The sequence below is a fragment of the Macaca thibetana genome, chromosome 19 (assembly GCF_024542745.1).
Source record: "Macaca thibetana thibetana isolate TM-01 chromosome 19, ASM2454274v1, whole genome shotgun sequence".
Classification (NCBI taxonomy): domain Eukaryota; kingdom Metazoa; phylum Chordata; class Mammalia; order Primates; family Cercopithecidae; genus Macaca; species Macaca thibetana.
In genome coordinates this window covers 5,242,775-5,263,531 of record NC_065596.1, presented here as the reverse complement: position 1 = coordinate 5,263,531, position 20,757 = coordinate 5,242,775, and the positions used below count along the sequence as shown (strand labels likewise).

The 20,757-nt window shown below is 51.7% G+C and overlaps 1 protein-coding gene and 1 non-coding gene across 3 annotated transcripts in view; both read left to right on the top strand.

The window, feature by feature from the left end:
- Positions 1-20,757, top strand: part of NCAN (neurocan) — a 40,231-nt gene that overhangs the window by 6,347 nt on the left and 13,127 nt on the right. For both annotated transcript variants that reach the window (XM_050769452.1, XM_050769451.1), the window contains exons 3-11: positions 284-685; positions 5,288-5,462; positions 5,573-5,700; positions 6,241-6,534; positions 7,771-8,358; positions 8,566-9,921; positions 15,643-15,759; positions 16,835-16,948; positions 19,986-20,144. In XM_050769452.1, the coding sequence (XP_050625409.1) occupies positions 284-685; positions 5,288-5,462; positions 5,573-5,700; positions 6,241-6,534; positions 7,771-8,358; positions 8,566-9,921; positions 15,643-15,759; positions 16,835-16,948; positions 19,986-20,144 (3,333 nt within the window). The remainder of the gene's footprint in view (positions 1-283; positions 686-5,287; positions 5,463-5,572; positions 5,701-6,240; positions 6,535-7,770; positions 8,359-8,565; positions 9,922-15,642; positions 15,760-16,834; positions 16,949-19,985; positions 20,145-20,757) is intronic.
- LOC126943647 (U6 spliceosomal RNA) lies at positions 14,673-14,780 on the top strand. The gene has a single exon (XR_007721791.1). It is a non-coding gene; the product is annotated as a U6 spliceosomal RNA (small nuclear RNA).

The window sequence follows — 20,757 nt, the reverse complement described above, 5'->3', positions numbered from 1 at the left end:
AGCTAATTTTGTATTTTTAGTAAAGACAGGGTTTTCTCCATGTTGGTCAGGCTGGTTTCAAACTCCAAACCTCAGGTGATCTGCCCGCCTTGGTCTCCCAAAGTGCTGGGATTATAGGCATGAGCCATCGCGTCCAGTCACTGCTTGGATTCTGAGGTCAAGTGGCCCTAGGTTTGAATTCTGGTTCAGCCCTTTTTAAAAAAAAATTTTAAAGAGGGAAATAGCAGTTCCTGCTTGGTTCTTGCCTCTGAGTCACGCCCTCTCTCCACCTTCTCCAACCCAGGCACACAGGATATCGCCGATGCCAGCGAAAGGGGGCTCCACATGCAGAAGCTGGGGTCTGGGTCCGTGCGGGCTGCGCTGGCGGAGCTGGTGGCCCTGCCCTGTCTCTTTACCCTGCAGCCACGGCCTAGCGCAGCCCGAGATGCCCCTCGGATAAAGTGGACCAAGGTGCGGACTGCATCGGGCCAGCGACAGGATTTGCCCATCCTGGTGGCCAAGGACAACGTCGTGAGGGTGGCCAAAAGCTGGCAGGGACGAGTGTCACTACCTGCCTACCCCCGGCGCCGAGTCAACGCCACGCTACTTCTGGGGCCGCTGAGGGCCAGTGATTCTGGGCTGTACCGCTGCCAGGTGGTGAGGGGCATCGAGGATGAGCAAGACCTGGTGCCCTTGGAGGTGACAGGTCAGCTGGGGGCAAAGGAGGGGCTGGGGAGCTGGGAGAGGGAGGGATGAACCTGGTGCCTACCCACCAAATGTCACCTTAGAAATCGCTCCCTGAGACCTGGCGTGGTGTCTCACACCTGTAATCCCAGCACTTTGGGAGGCCAAGGTGAGTGGATCACTTGAGCACAGGAGTTTGAGACCAGCCTGGGTAACATGGTGAAACCTTGTCTCCACAGAAAATACAAAAATTAGCCGGGCATTGGTGGCACATGCCTGTAGTCCAGCTACTTGGGAGGCTGAGGTGGGAGGATCGTTTGAGCCCGGGAGGTTGAGGCTACTCCACTCTAGCCTGGATGACAGAGGGAGACTCTGTCTCAAAAAAAAAAAAAAGGAAAGAAAGAAATCACCCTCTGAACAGGGATTCCCCTTCAATTCTTCTGATAAAGTCATAAAGTCTTTATGGTGCCTGTAATCCCAGCACTTTGGGAGGCCGAGGCGCATGGATCAGTTGAGGTCATGAGTTTGAGACCTGCCTGGCCAACATGGTGAAAACCCGTCTTTAAAAAAAAAAAAAAAATTAGCCAGGCATGGTGATGCATGCCTATGATCCCAGCTACTTGGGAGGCTGAGGCAAGAGAACTGCTTGAACCCAGGAGGCGGAGGTTGCAGTGAGCTGAGATCGAGCCACTGCACTCCAGCCTGGGCAACACAGTGAGACTGCCTCAAAAGAAAAAAAAAAAAAACGAAGTCTTTATGGGTATGGGTACTATCTTTAACACCTCTCTTTTTTTCTTTTTTTTTTTTTTTTGAGACGGAGTCTCACTCTGGCCCCCTGGCTGGAGTGCAGTGGCCGGATCTCAGCTCACTGCAAGCTCCGCCTCCCGGGTTCCCGCCATTCTCCTGCCTCAGCCTCCCGAGTAGCTGGGACTACAGGCGCCCGCCACCTCGCCCGGCTAGTTTTTTTGTATTTTTTAGTAGAGACGGGGTTTCACTGTGTTAGCCAGGATGGTCTCGATCTCCTGACCTCGTGATCCACCCGTCTCGGCCTCCCAAAGTGCTGGGATTACAGGCTTGAGCCACCGCGCCCGGCCAACACCTCTCTTTTTTAGCTATGAGGGAGAAGTCTCCAGCTCAGACTTCTGGGGGCCACATTATCTAGGCAGGATTTTTTTTTGTTTCGTTTTGAGATGGAGTCTTGCTCTTGTTGCCCAGGCTGGAGTCCAGTGGTGCTATCTAAGCTCACTGCATCCTCCGTCTGGGCAGGATTTTGCTTGGAGTCAATTTTATGGTTATCTGATTTTATGTAAGACAAAGGATACTGGCTTTCTATTTAAAATAGAAATAAAAAATTCCTTGTAAAATAAACAAGTTTTTTTCTAAGTGAGGCAATTTTTTAAAAGTAAATTAATTAAAAATGTATATTAAATATTAAGCAAGAACAGTTCTCAAATACCTATTTAACCAATTCCTTTATTAAATTCTTGTTGAGCTGCGTGTGGTAGTGCACACCTGTAATTTCAGCACTTTGGGAGGCTGAGGAGGAAGGCTCGCTTGAGCCCAGGAATTCAAGACCAGCCTGGGCAACATAGCAAGACCCTGTCTCTATTAAAAACAAAACAAAACAAAAAAACAGGGATGGGGGCCCAGTGGCTCATGCCTGTAATCCCAGCACTTTGGGAGACCAAGGCAGGAGGATCACTTAAGCTCAGGAGTTCGAGACCAGCCTGGGCAACATAGTGAGACCTTGTCCCTACAAAATTCCAAATTCCAAAACATTAGCCAGGCATGGTGGTATGTGCCTGTAGTCTTAGCTACTCAGGAGGCTGAGGTGGGAGGATTGCTTGAGTCCCGAGAGATCAAGGCTGCAGCGAGCCCTGATCATGCCACTGCACTCCAGTCTGGGAAACAGAGCAAGACCCTGTCTCAAAAATAATAATAATATGGCTGGGCGCAGTGGCTCAAGCCTGTAATCCCAGCATTTTGGGAAGTCGAGGCGGGCGGATCATGAAGTCAGGAGTTCAAGACCAGCCTGGCCAAGATGGTGAAACTCCTTCTCTACTGAAAATACAAAAATTAGCCAGGCATGGTGGCACATGCCTGTAACCCCAGCTACTCGGGAGGTGAGGCGGGAGAATTGCTTGAACCCAGGAGGTGGAGGTTGCAGTGAGCCGAGATCGTGCCATTGCACTCCAGTCTGGGCAACAAGAGTGAAACTCCGTCTTAAAAATAATAGTAATAATAATACAACTAAATAAGCCAGATGTGGTGGCTCATACCTCTAATCTCAGCATTTTGAAAGACTAAGGAGGATTTCTTGAGCCCAGGAGTTCAAGACCAGCCTGAGCAAGATGGTGAGACCCCATCTCTACAAAAAAAATTTTTTTTAATTAGCAGGGCATGGCTGGATCACGCCTATAATCCCAGCACTTTGGGAGGCTGAGGGGGGTGGATCACGAGGTCAGGAGATCAAGACCATCCTGGCTAACACAGTGAAACCCCATCTCTACTAAAAAATACAAAAAAATTAGCCCGGCGTGGTGGCGGGCGCCTGTAGTCCCAGCTACTCAGGGGGCTGAGGCAGGAGAATGGTGTGAACCTGGGAGACGGACTTTGCAGTGCGCCGAGATTGCGCCACTGCACTCCAGCCTGGGCGACAGAGCGAGACTCCATCTCAAAAAAAAAAAAAAAAATTAGCAGGGCATGTTAGTGTGCACCTGTAGTCCCAGCTCATCAGGAGGCTGAGGTGGGAGGATCGCTTGAGCCTGGAAGGTTGGAGGCTGCAGTGAGCGAGATCACACCACTGCACTTCATTCAGCCTGGGTGACAGAGGGAGACCCTGACTCAAATAAATAAATAAATAGTCAAAAACTAAAAATAAAGAGCAGGGTTTGGCACACAGTAGATGCTCAATAAATGACTCAGTGAATGGATTGTTGCACGGCAAACATCCTGTGGACTCCTGCTGGGAAATCTGTTTCCCTTAACTTACATTGACCTTGGGCAAGTCCCTGATTCCTATCTTGGGTCTTAACCTGCATACCCCCAAACGGTGAACTGGGGACACAGTGTCTCACCATATAGTTTATGGGGTCAACAAATCATCCCCTTTCAAAGGTCTTATTTCTGAAAATTGATAAAAGCTAACAACAACAACAACAACAAACTGATTGGGGGTGAGGCAAGTGAATTCCACATCTAGGTGACTTCAATTTCATTCATTCAGCCAAACTCTTTTTGTTGTTGTTTGAGACAGATTCTCACTCTTTCACCCAGGCTGGAGTTCAGTGATACGATCTTGGCTCACTGCAACCTCTGCCTCGTGGGTTCAAGTGATTCTCCTGCTTCAGCCTCTGGAGTAGCTGGGATTACAGGTGCACACAACCACACCTGGCTAATTTTTGTATTTTTAGTAGAGACAGGGTTTCACCATGTTGGCCAGGCTGGTCTCCAACTCCTAGCCTCAAGTGATCTGCCAGCCTCGGTCTTCCAAAGTGCTGGGATTACAGGCATGAGCTGCTGTGCCCAGACATTCAGCCAAACATTTATTGAGCACCTATTCTGTACTGGTCCAATGCTGAGGACACAAGGGCTCTCAGTAGGATAAGACAGAACAAGGTGTTTCATTTCTTTGTCTTGTTCAGCCATTTCTTTCATCCCTAAATCAGAATTTGAATCACAGTGAGCCTGTTACTGGTGCTTCATATCCTGGCTTACATGTCACCTCCTCCAAGAAGCCTTCCAGGACCACATTTCCAGGCCAGGCAAGAACCACATTTGATCTTCCATTGCTGCCTACACTTCCCTATCAGCACATGCACTTAATTCCTAAAAGGCAGAATCTCTCTGTCAGCCTTCTCCACACCTCCTGCCACCTCCAGGGCCTAACCCTGGGCATGAAGAGTGCTATCTTTGGAGTCAGATCTCTCTGAATTTGAATTCTGGTTCTGCTTCTTATTTGCTGTGTGGCCCTGGACCTGTCCCTCAACCTTTCTGACCCTTAGTTTCCTCCTCTGGAAGCAATCAGATTTGTTGTAAGAGTTCAATAAGATAATGCTTACAAATGCTTTTCTTTTTAAAAATGTTTTATTTATTTATTTATTTGAGACGAAGTCTTGTTCTGTCTCCCAGGCTGGAGTGCAGTGGCTCAATCCCGGCTCACTGCAACGTCCGCCTCCTGGGTTCAAGCGATTCTCCTGCCTCAGCCTCCTGAGTAGCTGGGATTACAGGCGTGTGCCACCACGCCCAGCTATTTTTTGTATTTTCAGTAGAGACAGGGTTTCACCATGTTAGCCAGGCTAGTCTCGAACTCCTGACCTGAAGTGATCCGCCCACCTTGGCCTCCCAAAGTGCTGGGATTACAGAAGTGAGCCACCACACCCAGCTGTAAATGCTTTTCACATTGTAAATATTTGCTAACTTGTAACCCTTTATGGCCATTGTTATCAGTTTCCTCATCTGTAAAATGGGGGCATATGGATCTTGCTTCCCACCCTCGACCCACACTGTATGTGGGTCTATTATTATCAGACAGGAGTGGGGAGTCATTCTGCAAGAGGTAGGTCTGTTCTTGAAGATTCCAGCATAAGTCGACTGCCCCCCCATCCTGGATGTTCCCCCACAGGTGTTGTGTTCCACTACCGGGCAGCCCAGGACCGCTATGCACTGACCTTCGCTGAGGCCCAGGAGGCCTGCCATCTCAGCTCAGCCATCATTGCAGCCCCTCGGCATCTACAGGCTGCCTTCGAGGATGGCTTTGACAACTGTGATGCTGGCTGGCTCTCTGACCGCACTGTTCGGTGAGGGGGATACACAGGGCAGGGAGATGAAGACTAGCCCATGGGGAAGGAGGTTCCTTGGGGGCTCCAGGAGTACACATCTGAGAGGGACCCTCCCCTTGTGTTGTCAGGTATCCTATCACCCAGTCCCGTCCTGGTTGCTATGGTGACCGTAGCAGCCTTCCAGGGGTTCGGAGCTATGGGAGACGCAACCCACAGGAACTCTACGATGTGTATTGCTTTGCCCGGGAGCTAGGGGGTAAGTCTGGGACTGGCAGGACCCGGCCCCTCCGCCTCTCTTTGAGCCTCTATCGTTCTCCCCAATTCCCATCCTCCCAGGTCCTTATGCAAGTCTCCTGTCTTATACCTCTCTAAACCTGCAACCAAGACATGATCCCACCCATTTTCTGAGCTTTCCATGCTTCCCTGAGTCCCCCTCCCTCCCTTTGCTCCCTTCCTCTCTCTGATCCTCTTTCCCTCTCTGATCTCCTGTCCCCTGCCTGCCTCCCTGTCCTTACCCGCTTCCTCCTCTGTGAGCCCCCTTCACCGAGCCCCTCCCTCTCCTGAAGCCCGACTTGCCCATGTGCCTGAGTTACTCCATTTGTAAAAAGAGACTTAGCTCTGCATGAGAGGTAAGGACAACGATGGTCCCGGAGCTGGACGCAGAGCTGCGGTTGTCACCGTCTCTTTTAAACACCACCCTAACGTCCAGGTCGGGACTATTTGGAGTTGGACCCACTTCCTGGGCTCCAGGGGAGGGTTCCCCAGCCCCCCTGACCTCCACCCGCCCTTCCCGCAGGAGAGGTCTTCTACGTGGGCCCGGCCCGCCGCCTGACACTGGCTGGCGCGCGTGCACAGTGCCGCCGCCAGGGTGCCGCGCTGGCCTCGGTGGGACAGCTGCACCTGGCCTGGCATGAGGGCCTGGACCAGTGCGACCCAGGCTGGCTGGCCGACGGCAGCGTGCGCTACCCGATCCAGACGCCGCGCCGGCGCTGCGGGGGCCCAGCCCCGGGCGTGCGCACCGTCTACCGCTTCGCTAACCGGACTGGCTTTCCTTCGCCCGCCGCGCGCTTCGACGCCTACTGCTTCCGAGGTGCGTGCGTCCCCTGGTGGCCGCTCCCCCAGGGCTTTCACTTTGGCGAAGGCCACGCCCCTGAAAGCCTCGCCAAGCCAAGGCAGAGAGACACGTGGAAGCTCACTTTGTGATAAGCCACGTCCCTGGGTGAGGGCCAAGTCTCTGGGTGAGGGCCACGCCCCCGGGCGAAGGCCACACCCCTTACGACAAATCTTTCCCTAGGAGCCCGGTCCTAGGGAAAGAACAGGGCTCCAGAGGAGGCCACTGTGGTGGGGAATCATCTTTGCTGGGTGGGCTGTATCTCCTGAGGTCCGGAGGCCCCATAACCCTGAAAGACAAGCCCTTGGGTGGGGCATATTCTACGTAGAGACACGCCCATACACATACACACCCCCGTGGAAGAGATTATGCCTCAATTGGCCACCTCTGGGCTCCACACCGGGGGTGGGAGCAGGGATGACACTTGCCCTTGTTGGGGGACAGTGGGGACAGCTTTGGAAGCTGCAAGCATCACCCCAAAGGAGTCAAGTCCTCTAAGTAAGCTGCCCCAATCTTGGCACGGGCATACCATGCCCACTGGGCGCCACTTGTACCAGGAGAGGATCCGTCATCAAAGTTGAGTTGAACCCCTCAACAGGCCGACTCAAGTTCATGAGAGTTGGACGCTGCCTGAGCTTTGCCCATGAGCCAAATTGTTTTGTTTTGTTTTGTTTTTTCCTTTTGAGATGGAGGCTCACTCTGTCACCCAGGCTGGAGTGCAGTGGTGCAATCTCGGCTCACTGCAACCTCCGCCTCCCGTGTTCAAGCGATTCTCCTGCCTCCGCCTCCCGAGTAGCTGGGACAGGAATGCGCCACCACGCCAAACTAATTTTTGTATTTTTAGTAGAGACGGGGTTTCACCATGTTGGCCAGGCTGGTCTTGAACTCCTGACCTCAAGTTATCCACCCGCCTTGGCCTCCCAAAGTGCTGGGATTATGGACGTGAGCCACCGCGCCTGGCCCAAATTCTTATAGCCCTCACTGCAGCCAGTTGACTCTGACCCTGACCGTGGCTCAGGTGGTCCCCAGCCTCAACAGTGGAGGTGAAGACTGCACTTCCCTCTCTCAGGCTGGGGGAATCTCAGAAACCACTTAGGAGAGACAGAGGTGCACAGGAGGCTTGTGCTGCAGCATGCTGGAAAGTGGGTAGACTTCAAGCAGAACTTCCCAGGCCACCCCTGGGCCTAACACAATCTCTTCTGCTTTCTCCCACAGCTCATCACCCCACATCACAACATGGAGACCTAGAGACCCCATCCTCTGGGGATGAGGGGGAGATTCTGTCAGCAGAGGGGCCCCCAGTTAGAGAACTGGAGCCCACCCTGGAGGAGGAAGAGGTGGTCACCCCTGACTTCCAGGAGCCTCTGGTGTCCAGTGGGGAAGAAGAACCCCTGATCTTGGCGGAGAAGCAGGAATCTCAACAGACACTCAGCCCTACCCCTGGCGACCCCATGCTGGCCTCATGGCCCACTGGGGAAGTGTGGCTAAGCACGGTGGCCCCCAGCCCTAGTGACACGGGGGCAGGCACTACAGCAAGTTCACACACGGAGGTGGCCCCAACTGACCCTACAGCTAGGAGGAGGGGGCGCTTCAAAGGGTTGAATGGGCGCTACTTCCAGCAGCAGGACCCGGAGCCGGGGCTGCAGGAGGGGATGGAGGCCAGCGCCCAGCCCCCAACCTCAGAGGCCGTGGGGAACCAAGTGGAGCCTCCGCTGGCCATGGCAGTCACAGAGATGTGGGGCAGTGGCCACAGCCGGAGCCCCTGGGCTGATCTGACCAATGAGGTGGATATGCCTAGAGCTGGTGAGTTGCTCTGGGGGAGGCGGGACCTACCTGGGGATCTGGAGGTGAGGGTGGAGAAGTAGCCATGGCTACACTCAGGATGAGGGAGGAAGCTGTGAATCCCAGCTGGGTACTCTGGCCCCAGAAGCCCCCTCTCCATTGGGCCTGGAGTCCCACCAAAGGGGCTGCTGAGAGATCATTGTAATGACTGCCTTGATGTTGTTGCAGGTTCTGCTGGTGGCAAGAGCTCCCCAGAGCCCTGGCTGTGGCCCCCGACCATGGTCCCACCCAGCATCTCAGGCCACAGCAGGGCCCCTGTCCCGGAGTTAGAGAAAGCCGAGGGCCCCAGTGCCAGGCCAGCCACCCCAGACCTGTTTTGGTCCCCCTTGGAGGCCACTGTCTCAGCTCCCAGCCCTGCCCCCTGGGAGGCATCCCCCTTGGCCACCTCCCCAGATCTCCCTATGATGGCCATGCTGCGTGGTCCCAAACAGTGGATGCTACCACACCCTACCTCCGTCTCCACTGAGGCCAGTAGAGTTGAGGGACATGGTGAGTCCACGGCCACGGCTCCACCTTCCCCTGCCGCGGAGACCGAGGTGTATTCCCTGCCTCCCTTTTCGACCCCGGCAGGACAGGGTGGAGAGGCCATGCCCACAACACCTGAGTCCCCCAGGGCAGACTTCAGAGGAATTGGGGAGACCGGCCTTGCTCAGGTCCACAAAGCTGAGCACCCCAGCTCCAGCCCATGGCCTTCTGTCAACAGGAATGTGGCTGTAGGTTTTGTCCCCACTGAGACTGCCACGGAGCTAACGGGCCTCAGGGGCATCTCGGGGTCTGAGTCCGGGGTCTTCGACACAGCAGAAAGCCCCACTTCTGGCTTGCAGGCCACTGTAGATGAGGTACAGGAAGCCTGGCCCTCAGTGTACAGCAAAGGGCCGGGTGCAAGCTCCCCATCTGCCCCCTCGGGAACCCCTGGAGTCTTCTTGGTACCCAAAGTCACCCCGAGTTTGGAGCCTTGGGTTGCTACAGATGAAGGACCCACGGTGAATCCCAAGGATTCCACAGTCACGCCGGCCCCCAGTGATGCTAGTGGAATTTGGGAACCTGGATCCCAGTCGTTTGAAGAAGCTGAAAGCACCACCTGGAGCCCTCAGGTGGCCCTGGATACAAGCGTTGTGACGTCCCTCACGACCGAGCAGGGGGACAAGGTTGGAGTTCCAGCCGTGTCTACACTGGCCTCCTCAAGCTCCCAACCCCACCCAGAGCCAGAGGGTCAGGTGGAGACCCAGGGAACATCAGGAACTTCAGCGCCTCCTCATCAGAGCAGCCCCCTGGGGAAACCGGCTGTTCCTCCTGGGACACCGACTGCAGCCAGTGTGGGCGAGTCTGCCTTAGTTTCCTCAGGGGAGCCTACGGTACCGTGGGACCCCTCCAGCACCCTGCTGCCTGTCACCCTGGGCATAGAGGACTTCAAACTGGAGGTCCTGGCAGGGAGTCCAGGCGTAGAGAGCTTCTGGGAGGAGGTGGCAAGTGGAGAGGAGCCAGCCCTGTCAGGGACCCCTACGAATGAGGGTGCGGAGGAGGGTGAGTACAGAGTCCCAGGACTCTGAATGGTCAGGGCTTGGGGGGCAGGGGCTGGGGGAGCCCAGAGCAGAGAGGAATGGTTGTCCCTGAGGATCTGGAAGCTTTCTAGTGGGGCATGACGCTGGAGGTAGGAGCTTTTCGGGTGGAGTTGAATTTCAGAAATGACATTTCTGGCAGAGGAACGAGTACTGGCAAAGGCCAGGAGATGAAGTAGCACTTGAACAATTTTGGACACAGAGCATACATCCCAAGGAACAAAATTTGAGAGTGGTGAGTGGCCAGGTGCGGTGCCTCACACCTGTAATCCCAGCACTTTGGGAAGCCGAGATGGGCAGATCACTTGAGGTCAGGAGTTCAAGACCAGCCTGGCCAACATGGCGAAACTCTGTCTCTACTAAAAATATAAAAATTAGCCAGGTGTGTTGGCACACACCTGTAATCCCAGTTACTGGGGAAGCTGAGGCATGAGAATCGCTTGAATCCGGGAGGCGGAGGTTGCGGTGAGCCCAGATCGCACCACTGTACTCCAGCCTGGGTGACAGAGTGAGACTCCATCTCAAACAGAATAAAAACAAAAACAAAATATGGGAGTGGCGAGGCATTGAGTAGAGTCTGATTTAGGGAATGAGTTCAGTTACAAGCCATGTCTACATCTGCTTTGTGCTGGACAGTGGTGTGACGCCCAGGGGCTGGCTTTCCAGGATTCCCCGAGTCTGGGGAAGACAGAGCAGGACACAGACGCCTCCCAGGCGAGGCCAGAGGGAGGAGGCGTGGCAGGGACGGTTTCCTGGACAAATGTGAATGGGAACTGGAATTCAGTGATTTGACTCATGGGGGGCCTCAAGCCACAGGGAAAGTGGGTGCTGGGAAGGCACACAAGGGGCAAGGATCACCCCCATTCTACAGATAGCAAACCGAGGCTCAGGGAGGTACAACTCCACTTGGCTAATCAGTGGTCAAACCTCAACTGGAGCCCAAGTCAGCCTGAGTCTTAACTACTCTGTGGCCAGCAGCGTCCAGAGAAATCAGCTGCCCTGTTCTCCCTGGGGCCAGGTCGGCCTCAGCTCAGTCTGCAAATTCCAGCCCTTCTTAGGTCCTGCCAAATGAAGCTGAGTTTTTTGGCCAAATGAAATTTAAAAACAAACAAACGAAAAAGTGGCTGCATGCAATGGCTCATGCCTGTCATCCTAGCCCTTTGGGAGGCTGAGGTGGGAGAATCACTTGAGCTCAAGAGTTTAAGACCAGGCTGGGCAACATAGCAAGACACCATCTCTACTAAAAATAAAAAGAAATTAGCCAAGCTGCAGTGAGCTATGATAGCTCCACCACGAGACCCTGCCTCAAATCAAACTAACAAAACAAAACAAGCAGCTAATTAATAAGTCTTTTTTTCTGAGTTGCACACTTTTTTGTTGTTGTTTGTTTTTTCAGACTGAGTCTCACTCTGTCATCCAGCCTGGAGTGCAGTGGTGTGATCTCGGCGCACTGCAACCTCCACCTCCCAGGTTCAAGTGATTCTCCTGCCTCAGCCTTCTGATTAGATGGTATTACAGGCTCCCACCACCATGCCTGGCTAATTTTTGTATTTTTAATAGAGACGGGGGGTTTCATCATGTTGGCCAGGCTGGTCTCAAACTCCTGACCTCAGGTGATCCACCTACCTCGGCCTCCCAAAGTGCTGGGATTACAGGCGTGAGCCATGGCACCCGGTCGAGTTGTGCACTTTTATTAACACCATTGGCGTTTAACTACCGCAACCCCCTGCCCCTGCCTTTTTTTTTGAAAGGGTCTCACTCTGTCACCTAGGCTTGAGTGCAATGGCAGGATCATGGCTCAGTGTAGCCTTGACCTCCCTAGGCTCAGGTGATCTTCCTGCCTCAGGCTCCCAAGTAGCTGGGACCAGGTGTGCACCACTAGGCCTGGCTAATTTTTGTATTTTTTGTAGAGACAGACTTTTGCCATGTTGCCCAAGTTGGTGCCCCTTTTTTTGAAGGCAAAGTGTCATGATGATGGAAATAGCTGATGCAGGTTTCATCATCCAGCCTGTCACCTCTGGGCTGTGTTGGGGTGGGATCTATTTTATTTTGGTTTTTTTCCTTTTTATTTTTTCCAGACAGGGTCTTGGTCTGTTGCTCAGGCTGGAGTGCAGTGGGGCAACCATAGCTCACTACACCCAGGCTCAAGTGATCCTCCCACATCAGCCTCCGCAGTAGCTTGGACTACAGGCATGCAACCACCACACCCAGCTCTGTGTGTGTGTGTGTGTGTGTGTGTGTGTGTGTGTGGTTGTGTGTGAAGAGATGGGGTCTCCGTATGTTATCCAGGCTGGTCTCAAACTCCCGGGCTCAAGCGATCCTCTCGCCTTGGCCTCCCAAAGTGTTGGGATTACAGACGTGAGCCATAGCACCTGGCAGATCTTTTTTTCTTAGATGTCCCAGAGGCAGGCCGACCCAGGGGCAGGGCCGCTTGTATCCATAAAGGCTGACATTTATGGGTTACTGCCAGTGTGCTTGGTTTATTCAAAGCACTTTACTGGAGTTATCTTGGTTAATCCTTTTAATGTCCTTATGGGAAAAGCTCCAGTGTGATCCTCACTTTGCAGATAGGGAGACAGACACAGAGAGGTCAAGTACCTTGTGCAGCCATGCAACTAAGGGAGTGTCAAGCCTGGGGTTTGAATCCAGGTTGTCTGAACACAGGGCTTCTTTTGTTTTTTTTTGATAGTGTCCTGCTCTGTCTCCCAGGCTAGAGTACAGTAGTGATCTCAGGTCACTGCAACCTCCGCCTCCCAGGTTCCACTGATTTTCATGCCTCAACCTCCTGAGTAGCTGGGATGCTGGGATTGTAGGCATGCATCACCATGCCTGTCTAATTTTTCTTTCTTTCTTTCTTTTTTTCTTTGAAACGGAGTCTCGCTGTGTCACCCAGGCTGGAGTGCAGTGGCGCGATCTTGGCTCACTGCAAGTGCCGCTTCCCCGGTTCATGCCATTCTCCTGCCTCAGCTTCCTGAGTAGCTGGGACTACAGGCGCCCACCACCACGCCCAGCTGATTTTCTGTATTTTTATTTTTTGTTATTTTATTTATTTATTTATTTATTTGAGACAGAGTCTTGCTCTGTCACCCAGGCTGGAGTGCAGTGGTGAGATCTCGGCTCACTGCAAGCTCTGCCTCCCGGGTTCACGCCATTCTCCTGCCTCAGCCTCCCGAGTAGCTGGGACTACAGGTGCCCACCACCGTGCCCGGCTAATTTTTTTTGTGTGTGTTTTTAGTAGAGATGGAGTTTCACCGTGGTCTCGATCTCCTGATCTCGTGATCTGCCCACCTCCGCCTCCCAAAGTGCTGGGATTACAGGCGTGAGCAACCACGCCTGGCCCCCTGGCTAATTTTTGTACTTTTAGTAGAGATGGGGTTTCACCATGTTGACCAGATTGGTCTTGAGCTCCTGACTCAAGTGATCCGCCCGCCTCAGCCTCCTGAAGTGCTGGGATTACAGGCGAGAGCCACCGCACCTGGCTGGAAAACAGGGCTTCTGTCTCAGTCACTAGGTTGTGAAATGCTTAGTTCATTGGCATTAAAAAGTACATGAGGCTGGGCGTGATGGCTCATGCCTGTAATTCCAGCACTTTGGGAGGCTGAGGCGGGAGGATCACTTGAGCCCTCAGCAGAGCTCTGAGTTGGAGACCAGCCTCGGCAACATAGTGAGACCCCGTCTCTACAAAACAAATTTTAAAATTAGCATGGTGCATACCTGTGGTCCCAGCTACTCAGGGGTGCTGAGGTGGGAGAACCGCTTGACCCTGGGAGGTTGTGGCTGCAGTGAGCTATGATCATGCAACTGCACTCCAGCCTGGGGGACACAGCAAGACTCCGTCTCAAAAAAAAAATAGTAATAATCTTAGGGTGGTGGTGAGAGAAGAGAGGGGCTATGTGGGGATCAACCCTGGAAAGACGATCAGAAGGGAAGAAGTTCAATGCCCAAATAAATAGAGAAGGGGCAGTCAGAGAGGTGGGAGGGCGACCACACAGGAACACTAAGTAAACGGGGGTTGGAGCTGCACCTGGGCTGAGGCTGGGTCTGTCTTATACTTTTCTGGATCCTGGGGTCCACAATGAAGCCAGAGGCAGCAGGACGGAGATTGGCGGGCAGTGCTGGGGAGACCCAGGCGCCCACCCACCCGCCGCTTGCAGAAGAAATGCTAATGAAGCCAAAAATAAATGCAGTACCAGCGAGTGACTGAGTCACCGCCAGTCCGTGGGCAGGTGTCAGCAGCGCAGGGCACCTGGCGGGGCTCATGCGTCCCGCCGCCTGGCAGCCCTGTGCGTGTGCACACACGTGCAGGGCCATCGTCCAGCCACAGGCCCTGCCATCCACAAGCCCCTTTGCCATCCATGGGGTCACCCCAGGGACAGGCCTCAGCTACCTCAGGAGGGCCAGCTGCCACCTTCATTCCTTTAGCAAGCAATTACTGAGTACCTGCTCTGTCCAGGACCCTGTGTTCAAACCAAATCCCCTGTCCTCTGAAAGCTGATGTCCTAGAGCAACAGTCTAGAACTTTCCCAGGGATGGAAATGTTCTCCATCGACGCTAACTTGAAAAGTGGCTAGGACAACTGAGGGATGACGTTTTTACTTTTATTTCACTTTAATTGATTTAAGCGTGAATATCTATATGTGGCTGCCATATGGAACACCAGTGCTCTAGCGAGAGATACAGACAAGAAACGATTGTTCTAATAAAAAAAGTAAAGTAGTGTTCGCTTCAGCAGCACATATGCTAAAATTAGAACAATACAGAGAAGATTAGCACAGCCCCTGTGCAAAAAATGAAGCATTTCATTCTTTTTTTTTTTTTTTTTTTTTTGAGATGGAGTCTCACTCTGTCACCCAGGCTGGAGTGCAGTGGCGTGATCTCAGCTCACTGCAACCTCCGCCTTCGGCGTTCAAAGGATTCTCCTGCCTCAGCCTCCCAAGTAGCTGGGATTACAGGCTCCTGCCACCACCCCCAGCTAATTTTTTGTATTTTTAGTAGAGATGGGTTTCCCCATATTGGCCAGGCTGGTCTCGAACTCCTGACCTCAGGTGATCCATCTGCCTTGGCCTCTCAAAGTACTAGGATTACAGGCGTGAGCCACGGTGCCTGGCCTCTTTTTTGTTTTTTAATTTAATTTTTAAAAAATTTAATTCCACTGTGCAGTGGAATGGTCAGATGCTGCCCTGACAGGATCTGTGTTGGCTGGGGCAGGATGAGGATTTTTTTTTTTTTTTTTCACTATGTCGCCCAGGCTAGAACCTATGTCTACTCCTGTGTCCCAATTTGTGAGAAGCACAGTGATGAGCAGGGTGTGCCCAAAGGAGGGGAAGGACACTTAAGTCAGGGAGGACACAGAAGCCTCTGTTCTGGGAGAAACATTCTACGAGGTCCTTCAGGCAGCCCTGGTCTCTGGGCTAGCCCTGGTCTCTAGGTCCCAGTTCAGGCTGAGGAAGGACTTTGCTACAGGCAGGAAAGTCCACAGATGCTTTGGGGCAGTTTCTGGAAGGAGTAAACTCCTCGTAACAGGGGACATATGAGAGGGAGTTGGTGACCACTGGTTGGGGAAGTTATAAAGAGGACTCCATAGGGAGGGTTTGATTAAAGCAGTTTGGGGGCCTGGAGTCTTGATTCCAGGAAGGCAAAAGATCTGTGGTTTGACTCTTCCCCATACTACCCATCCATCCTGCAGCACACTCAGATCCCTGTGAGAACAACCCTTGTCTTCATGGAGGGACATGTAATGCCAATGGCACCATGTATGGCTGTAGCTGTGATCAGGGCTTCGCCGGAGAGAACTGTGAGATTGGTGAGTACCCCAGACTCAGGATCTGAATCTGAATTTGTTTGACTCCAGAGCCTTGGGTTGTACTCCAGCAACCATGCCCTCAGAATTCAGAGATCACAAAAAGCTGGTTTCAGATGCTCCATTCCCAAACCCCAGTCCTTACATCCAGCTAAATCAGCCCAGTTAGTGGATCCAGAATCAAACAGCTGAGCTTTCATCTCTGGTGTGCTGTCTCCCATTACTACCAGTCAGAGGTGGGAAGGGAAAGACAAAGGAATGATATGTCCGAGACTCCTCCCTGCAAAGGCCCTTTGGGGATCCTGCCCTTTCCTGGGTGGGTGGGAGGTATAAGCACTGCCACCAGAACTGTTGGGTGCTAGCTTCAAAGCCCAACACAAGAAATACTACCAATTATGAAATTACAACAACAAGTATAAGTGACATAATTTCTTGAGCTCTGTGCATCATCTTGACTTCACAACCTTCACAATCACAAGACTGATTACAGAATTATAACAATAAATATAAATGATATAATTTATTGAGCTCTTCTATTGCTTCCCTACTCACAATCACCTTGAGTAGGAGCCCATTATTATTACCATTTTCCAAAAAATAAGCTGAGTTTCAAGGAGGGAAAGTGACTTGCCCAGTACCATACGTGCCTCAAGCACTGTCTACACATGGACCGGTAGAAGAAGAACTCAATGAATATCTAGCTTTACCCACAAACAGCTTTGTGACTCTGTGCAAGTCTTTGCAAATGCCTAAAAGAGACTCCAACTTCAGCTTTCTATGAGCCTGTTTTTGAGAGTATAATCTTCACTTCTCTAGAGTCAGGGAGAATAGTCTGCACATCCTGGCTCTCAGCTGCCCCAATGGCATCTGCTCTCATTAATGCTAATTTATGTTAATTGTATGAGGTTCCACCCCCTTGCCTGCAGAGTCACTGGGCCATCTGTGCAGACTGCGACTGCTGCACTGAGGTCCAGGATGGATGGTAGGACTATGACCCCATCTTCTGCTTAGTTTCCTGCGGAGGCTCAGAGCCAAGGGGAAGCTGACCTCTGACTCAATCTCTTCTCCTCTCTGCCAGACATTGATGACTGCCTCTGCAGCCCCTGTGAGAATGGAGGCACCTGTATCGATGAGGTCAACGGCTTTGTCTGCCTTTGCCTCCCCAGCTATGGGGGCAGCCTTTGCGAGAAAGGTGAGTTTCTGTTGCAACCCCAGAAACAGTTCCAAGAGTGGGGTTGGGTGCCCAGCCACAGGCTTCCCCATATACTCCAGGTCCCTGCCTCCAGTTCCATGGCTGTGAGCCTGACACAAGATAAATTATTTTTTTAGACAAACAGTGCGTAACATAGAATTAACCATTTTATTTTATTTTATTATTTTATTATTATTTAGGTGGAATTTCACTCTGTCACCCAGGCTGGAGTGCAATGATGCCGTCTTGGCTCACTGCAACCCCCACTTCCCAGATTCAAGCAATTCTCCCTGCCTCAGCCTCCCAAGTAGCTGGGATTACAGACGCCTGCCACCATGCCTGGCTAATTTTTGTATTTTTTAGTAGAGACAGGGTTTTGCCATGTTGGCCAGGCTGGTCTTGAACTCCTGACCTCAGGTGATCCACCCACCTTGGCCTCCCAAAGTGCTGGAATTACAGGCATGTGCCCCTGTGCCTGCCCTATTTTATTTTATTTCATTTTATTTTATTTTACTTTATTTTTTTGAGATAGAGTCTCACTCTGTCACCAGGCTGGAGTGCAGTGGCGTGATCTCAGCTCACTGCGACCTCCGCCTCCCTGGTTCAAGTGATTCTCCTACCTCAGCCTCCCGAGTAGCTGGGATTACAGGCACGCGCCACCACACCTAGCTAAATTTATTATTTTTTGAGACAGGGTCTCACCTTGGCACCCTGGCTGGAGTACAGTGGTGCGATCTTGGCTCATTGTAGTTTTGACCTCCCAGGCTCAAGTGATCCTCCCACCTCAGCCTCCCCAGTAGGCTGGGACTACAGGCACATGCCACCATGCCTGGCTAATTTTTGTATATTTTGTAGAGACAAGGTTTCACCATGTTGCCCAGACTGGTCTTGAAGTCCTGAGCTCAAGCAATCTGTCCACATCAGCCTCACAATCTACTGGGATTATAGCCACTGAGCCCAGCCAAATTGACCATTTTAAAGTGTACATTTCAGTGGCATTCTGTACAATCACAATGTTGTATAGCCATCACCTCTCTCTAGTTCCAGAACTTTTTCAGCACCCCAGAAAGAAACTCTGTGCCCACTAGGCGGTCACTCCCTATTCCCATTCCCCAGACCCTGGCAACCGCTAATCTGCTTTCTGTCTCTGTGGATTTGCCTGTTCTAGACATTTCATATGAGTGGAATCTCAAAATATGTGTCTTTTGTGTCTGGCTTCTTTCACCTGGCATGTTTTCAAGGTTCATCTGTGTTGTAATATGAATCAGTGTTTCATTCCTTTTCATGGCTGAGTAGTATTCCGTTGTATGGCTATATCACATTTTGTTTATCTATTCATGGTTTGATGGATGAGTGGAATTGCTGGGTCATATGGTAACTCTAGGTTTAATTTTTTTTAATTTATTTTTTATTTTTTTAAAGATGGGGTTTTGCCATGTTGCCCAGGCTGCTCTCAAACTACTGGGTTCATGTGATCTTTCTGCCTCAGCCTCCCAAAGTGTTGGGATTACAAATATGAGCCACTGTGCTTGGTCTTTTTTTTTTTTTTTTGAAACAGTTTCTCATGCTGTGTTCAGGCTGGAAAGTACAGTGGTAGAGTCATAGCTCACTGTCATCTTGAACTCCCAGGCTCAAGCAGTCCTCTTGCTTCAGCCTACCCAGTAGCTGGAACTACAGGTTCGTGCCACCATGCCTGGCTAATTTTTATTTTTTTAATTTCTTTTTCTTTTTATTTTTTGAGAGAGTCTCACTCTGTCACCCAGGCTGGAGTGCAGTGGTGTGATCTCAGCTCACTACAACCTCCAACTCCCGGTTCAAGTGGTTCTCATGCCTCAACCTCCCCAGTATCTGGGACTATAGGCACCCACCACCACACCTGACTCAATTTTTTTTTTTTTTAAATTTTTCGTAGAGATGGGGCTAAGCTGGTCTTGAACTCTTGGCCTCAAGTGATCCACCAGCCTCGATCTCCCAAAATGCTGGGATTACAGGCCTGAGCCACCATCCTCAGCCTACTTTTCCTTTAAAAAAAATTATATGTAATCCCAGCACTTTGGGAGGCCAAGGCGGGCGCATCATGAGGTCAGGAGATCAAGACCATCCTGGCCAGCATGGAGAAACCCTGTCTCTACTAAAATTACAAAAATTAGCCAGGCGTGGTGACACGCGCCTGTAATCCCAGCTACTCAGGAGGCTGAGGCAGGAGAATTGCTTGAACCTGGGAGGTGGAGGCTGCAGTGAGCCAAGATCGAGACATCGTACTCCAGCCTGGGCGACAGAGTGAGACTCCATCTCAAAAATATATATATATATATCTCCATCCTAGTGGGTGTGAAGTATCTCATGGTGGTTTTGACATTGACAATGAGCATCTTTTCATGTGCTTGTTGGTCATTTGTATGTCTTCTGTGGAGAAATGTCTGAGCTCCCATGTCCATACAAAGGATGTGGCCCTGACATCAGAGAAGGAGATTTCAGCACTGGAATGAGAGGGGGTGTCAGAGACTGATCTCCCACTTAAATCTCTTCCAGAAACAAAGAAAAGACGTTAAGATTTGCCCAGTGTGGTAGCTCACGGCTGTAATCCCCACATTTTGGGAGGCTGAGGCGGGCAGATCACTTGAGGCCAGGAGTTTGAGATCAACCTGACCAACATGGTGAAACCCCATCTCTATTAAAAGTACAAAAATTAGCTGAGCACGATGGTACATGCCTGTAATCCCAGCTACTCTGGAGGCTGAGATGGGAGGATTGCTTGAGTGTGGTAGGCGGAGGTAGCAGTGAGCCGAGATTGTGCCATTGCTCTCCAGCCTGGGCAACAGAGTGAGACCCTGTCCAAAAAAAAAGAAGTCAATATGGGAGGTGAAAGGGTCAGGAGAGCAGAGCCTCAGGAGGAGGGGCCAGGCATGGGGAGAGGGGTGATCTCGCCCCACAGTGACCTTGGATTGGGCCCTCTCTCTGGTGGGCTGGCTGTGCTCACGCTGGTAGGCCTTGGGCCAAGGCCAGCCCCCCCTCATGCTCCTATCCCATCTCCCAGACACCGAGGGCTGTGACCGCGGCTGGCACAAGTTCCAGGGCCACTGTTACCGCTATTTTGCCCACCGGAGGGCATGGGAAGATGCCGAGAGGGACTGCCGCCGCCGCTCCGGCCACCTGACCAGCGTCCACTCACCAGAAGAGCACAGCTTCATTAATAGTAGGGGCTCTGGGGGAGGGGGCCACCTGCCTGGAGGGTGGGCAGGGGTGGCACTTGTAGTCCTTTTGCCAGGGCATCCCTTCCCTGGTTTTCAAGACGTCACCTTTCCAAAGCTGTGTTGATTAATGCAAGCCCTGACTGCTTCTTAATGCATGAAATCTGTCAATTCACTTGTTAATTCATACATTCACTTCATTCATTCATTCATTCATTCATTCATTCATTCACCAAATATTTACTGAGCACCTGCTGTGTGCCAGGCACCATTCCAGGAACACTGACACAGCATAGCAGTGATCAATGCTGACTTTGCTCTGTCCTCAGGGAGTGACCGTTTCTTGGGGAGGATATAGACAAACAAGTAAATATCTAAGTGAATAAGTCTATGCTGTAATTCAACGGATCCTATGTGTGCTGATAACAAAACAGGGCCAAGAGATGGAGGGTGATGGGGGAAGTACCTGGGATGTGTTGGATGAAATAAGGAATGAGCCTTGCAAAGACCTAGGAGAGAGACAAGTGTTGCATTCATGTAATCTGGGACTTATTGATTTATTCATTATCCCTCTGCCTTTTGCTCATCCATCCATTTATTCTGTTTATTCTGTTTGCC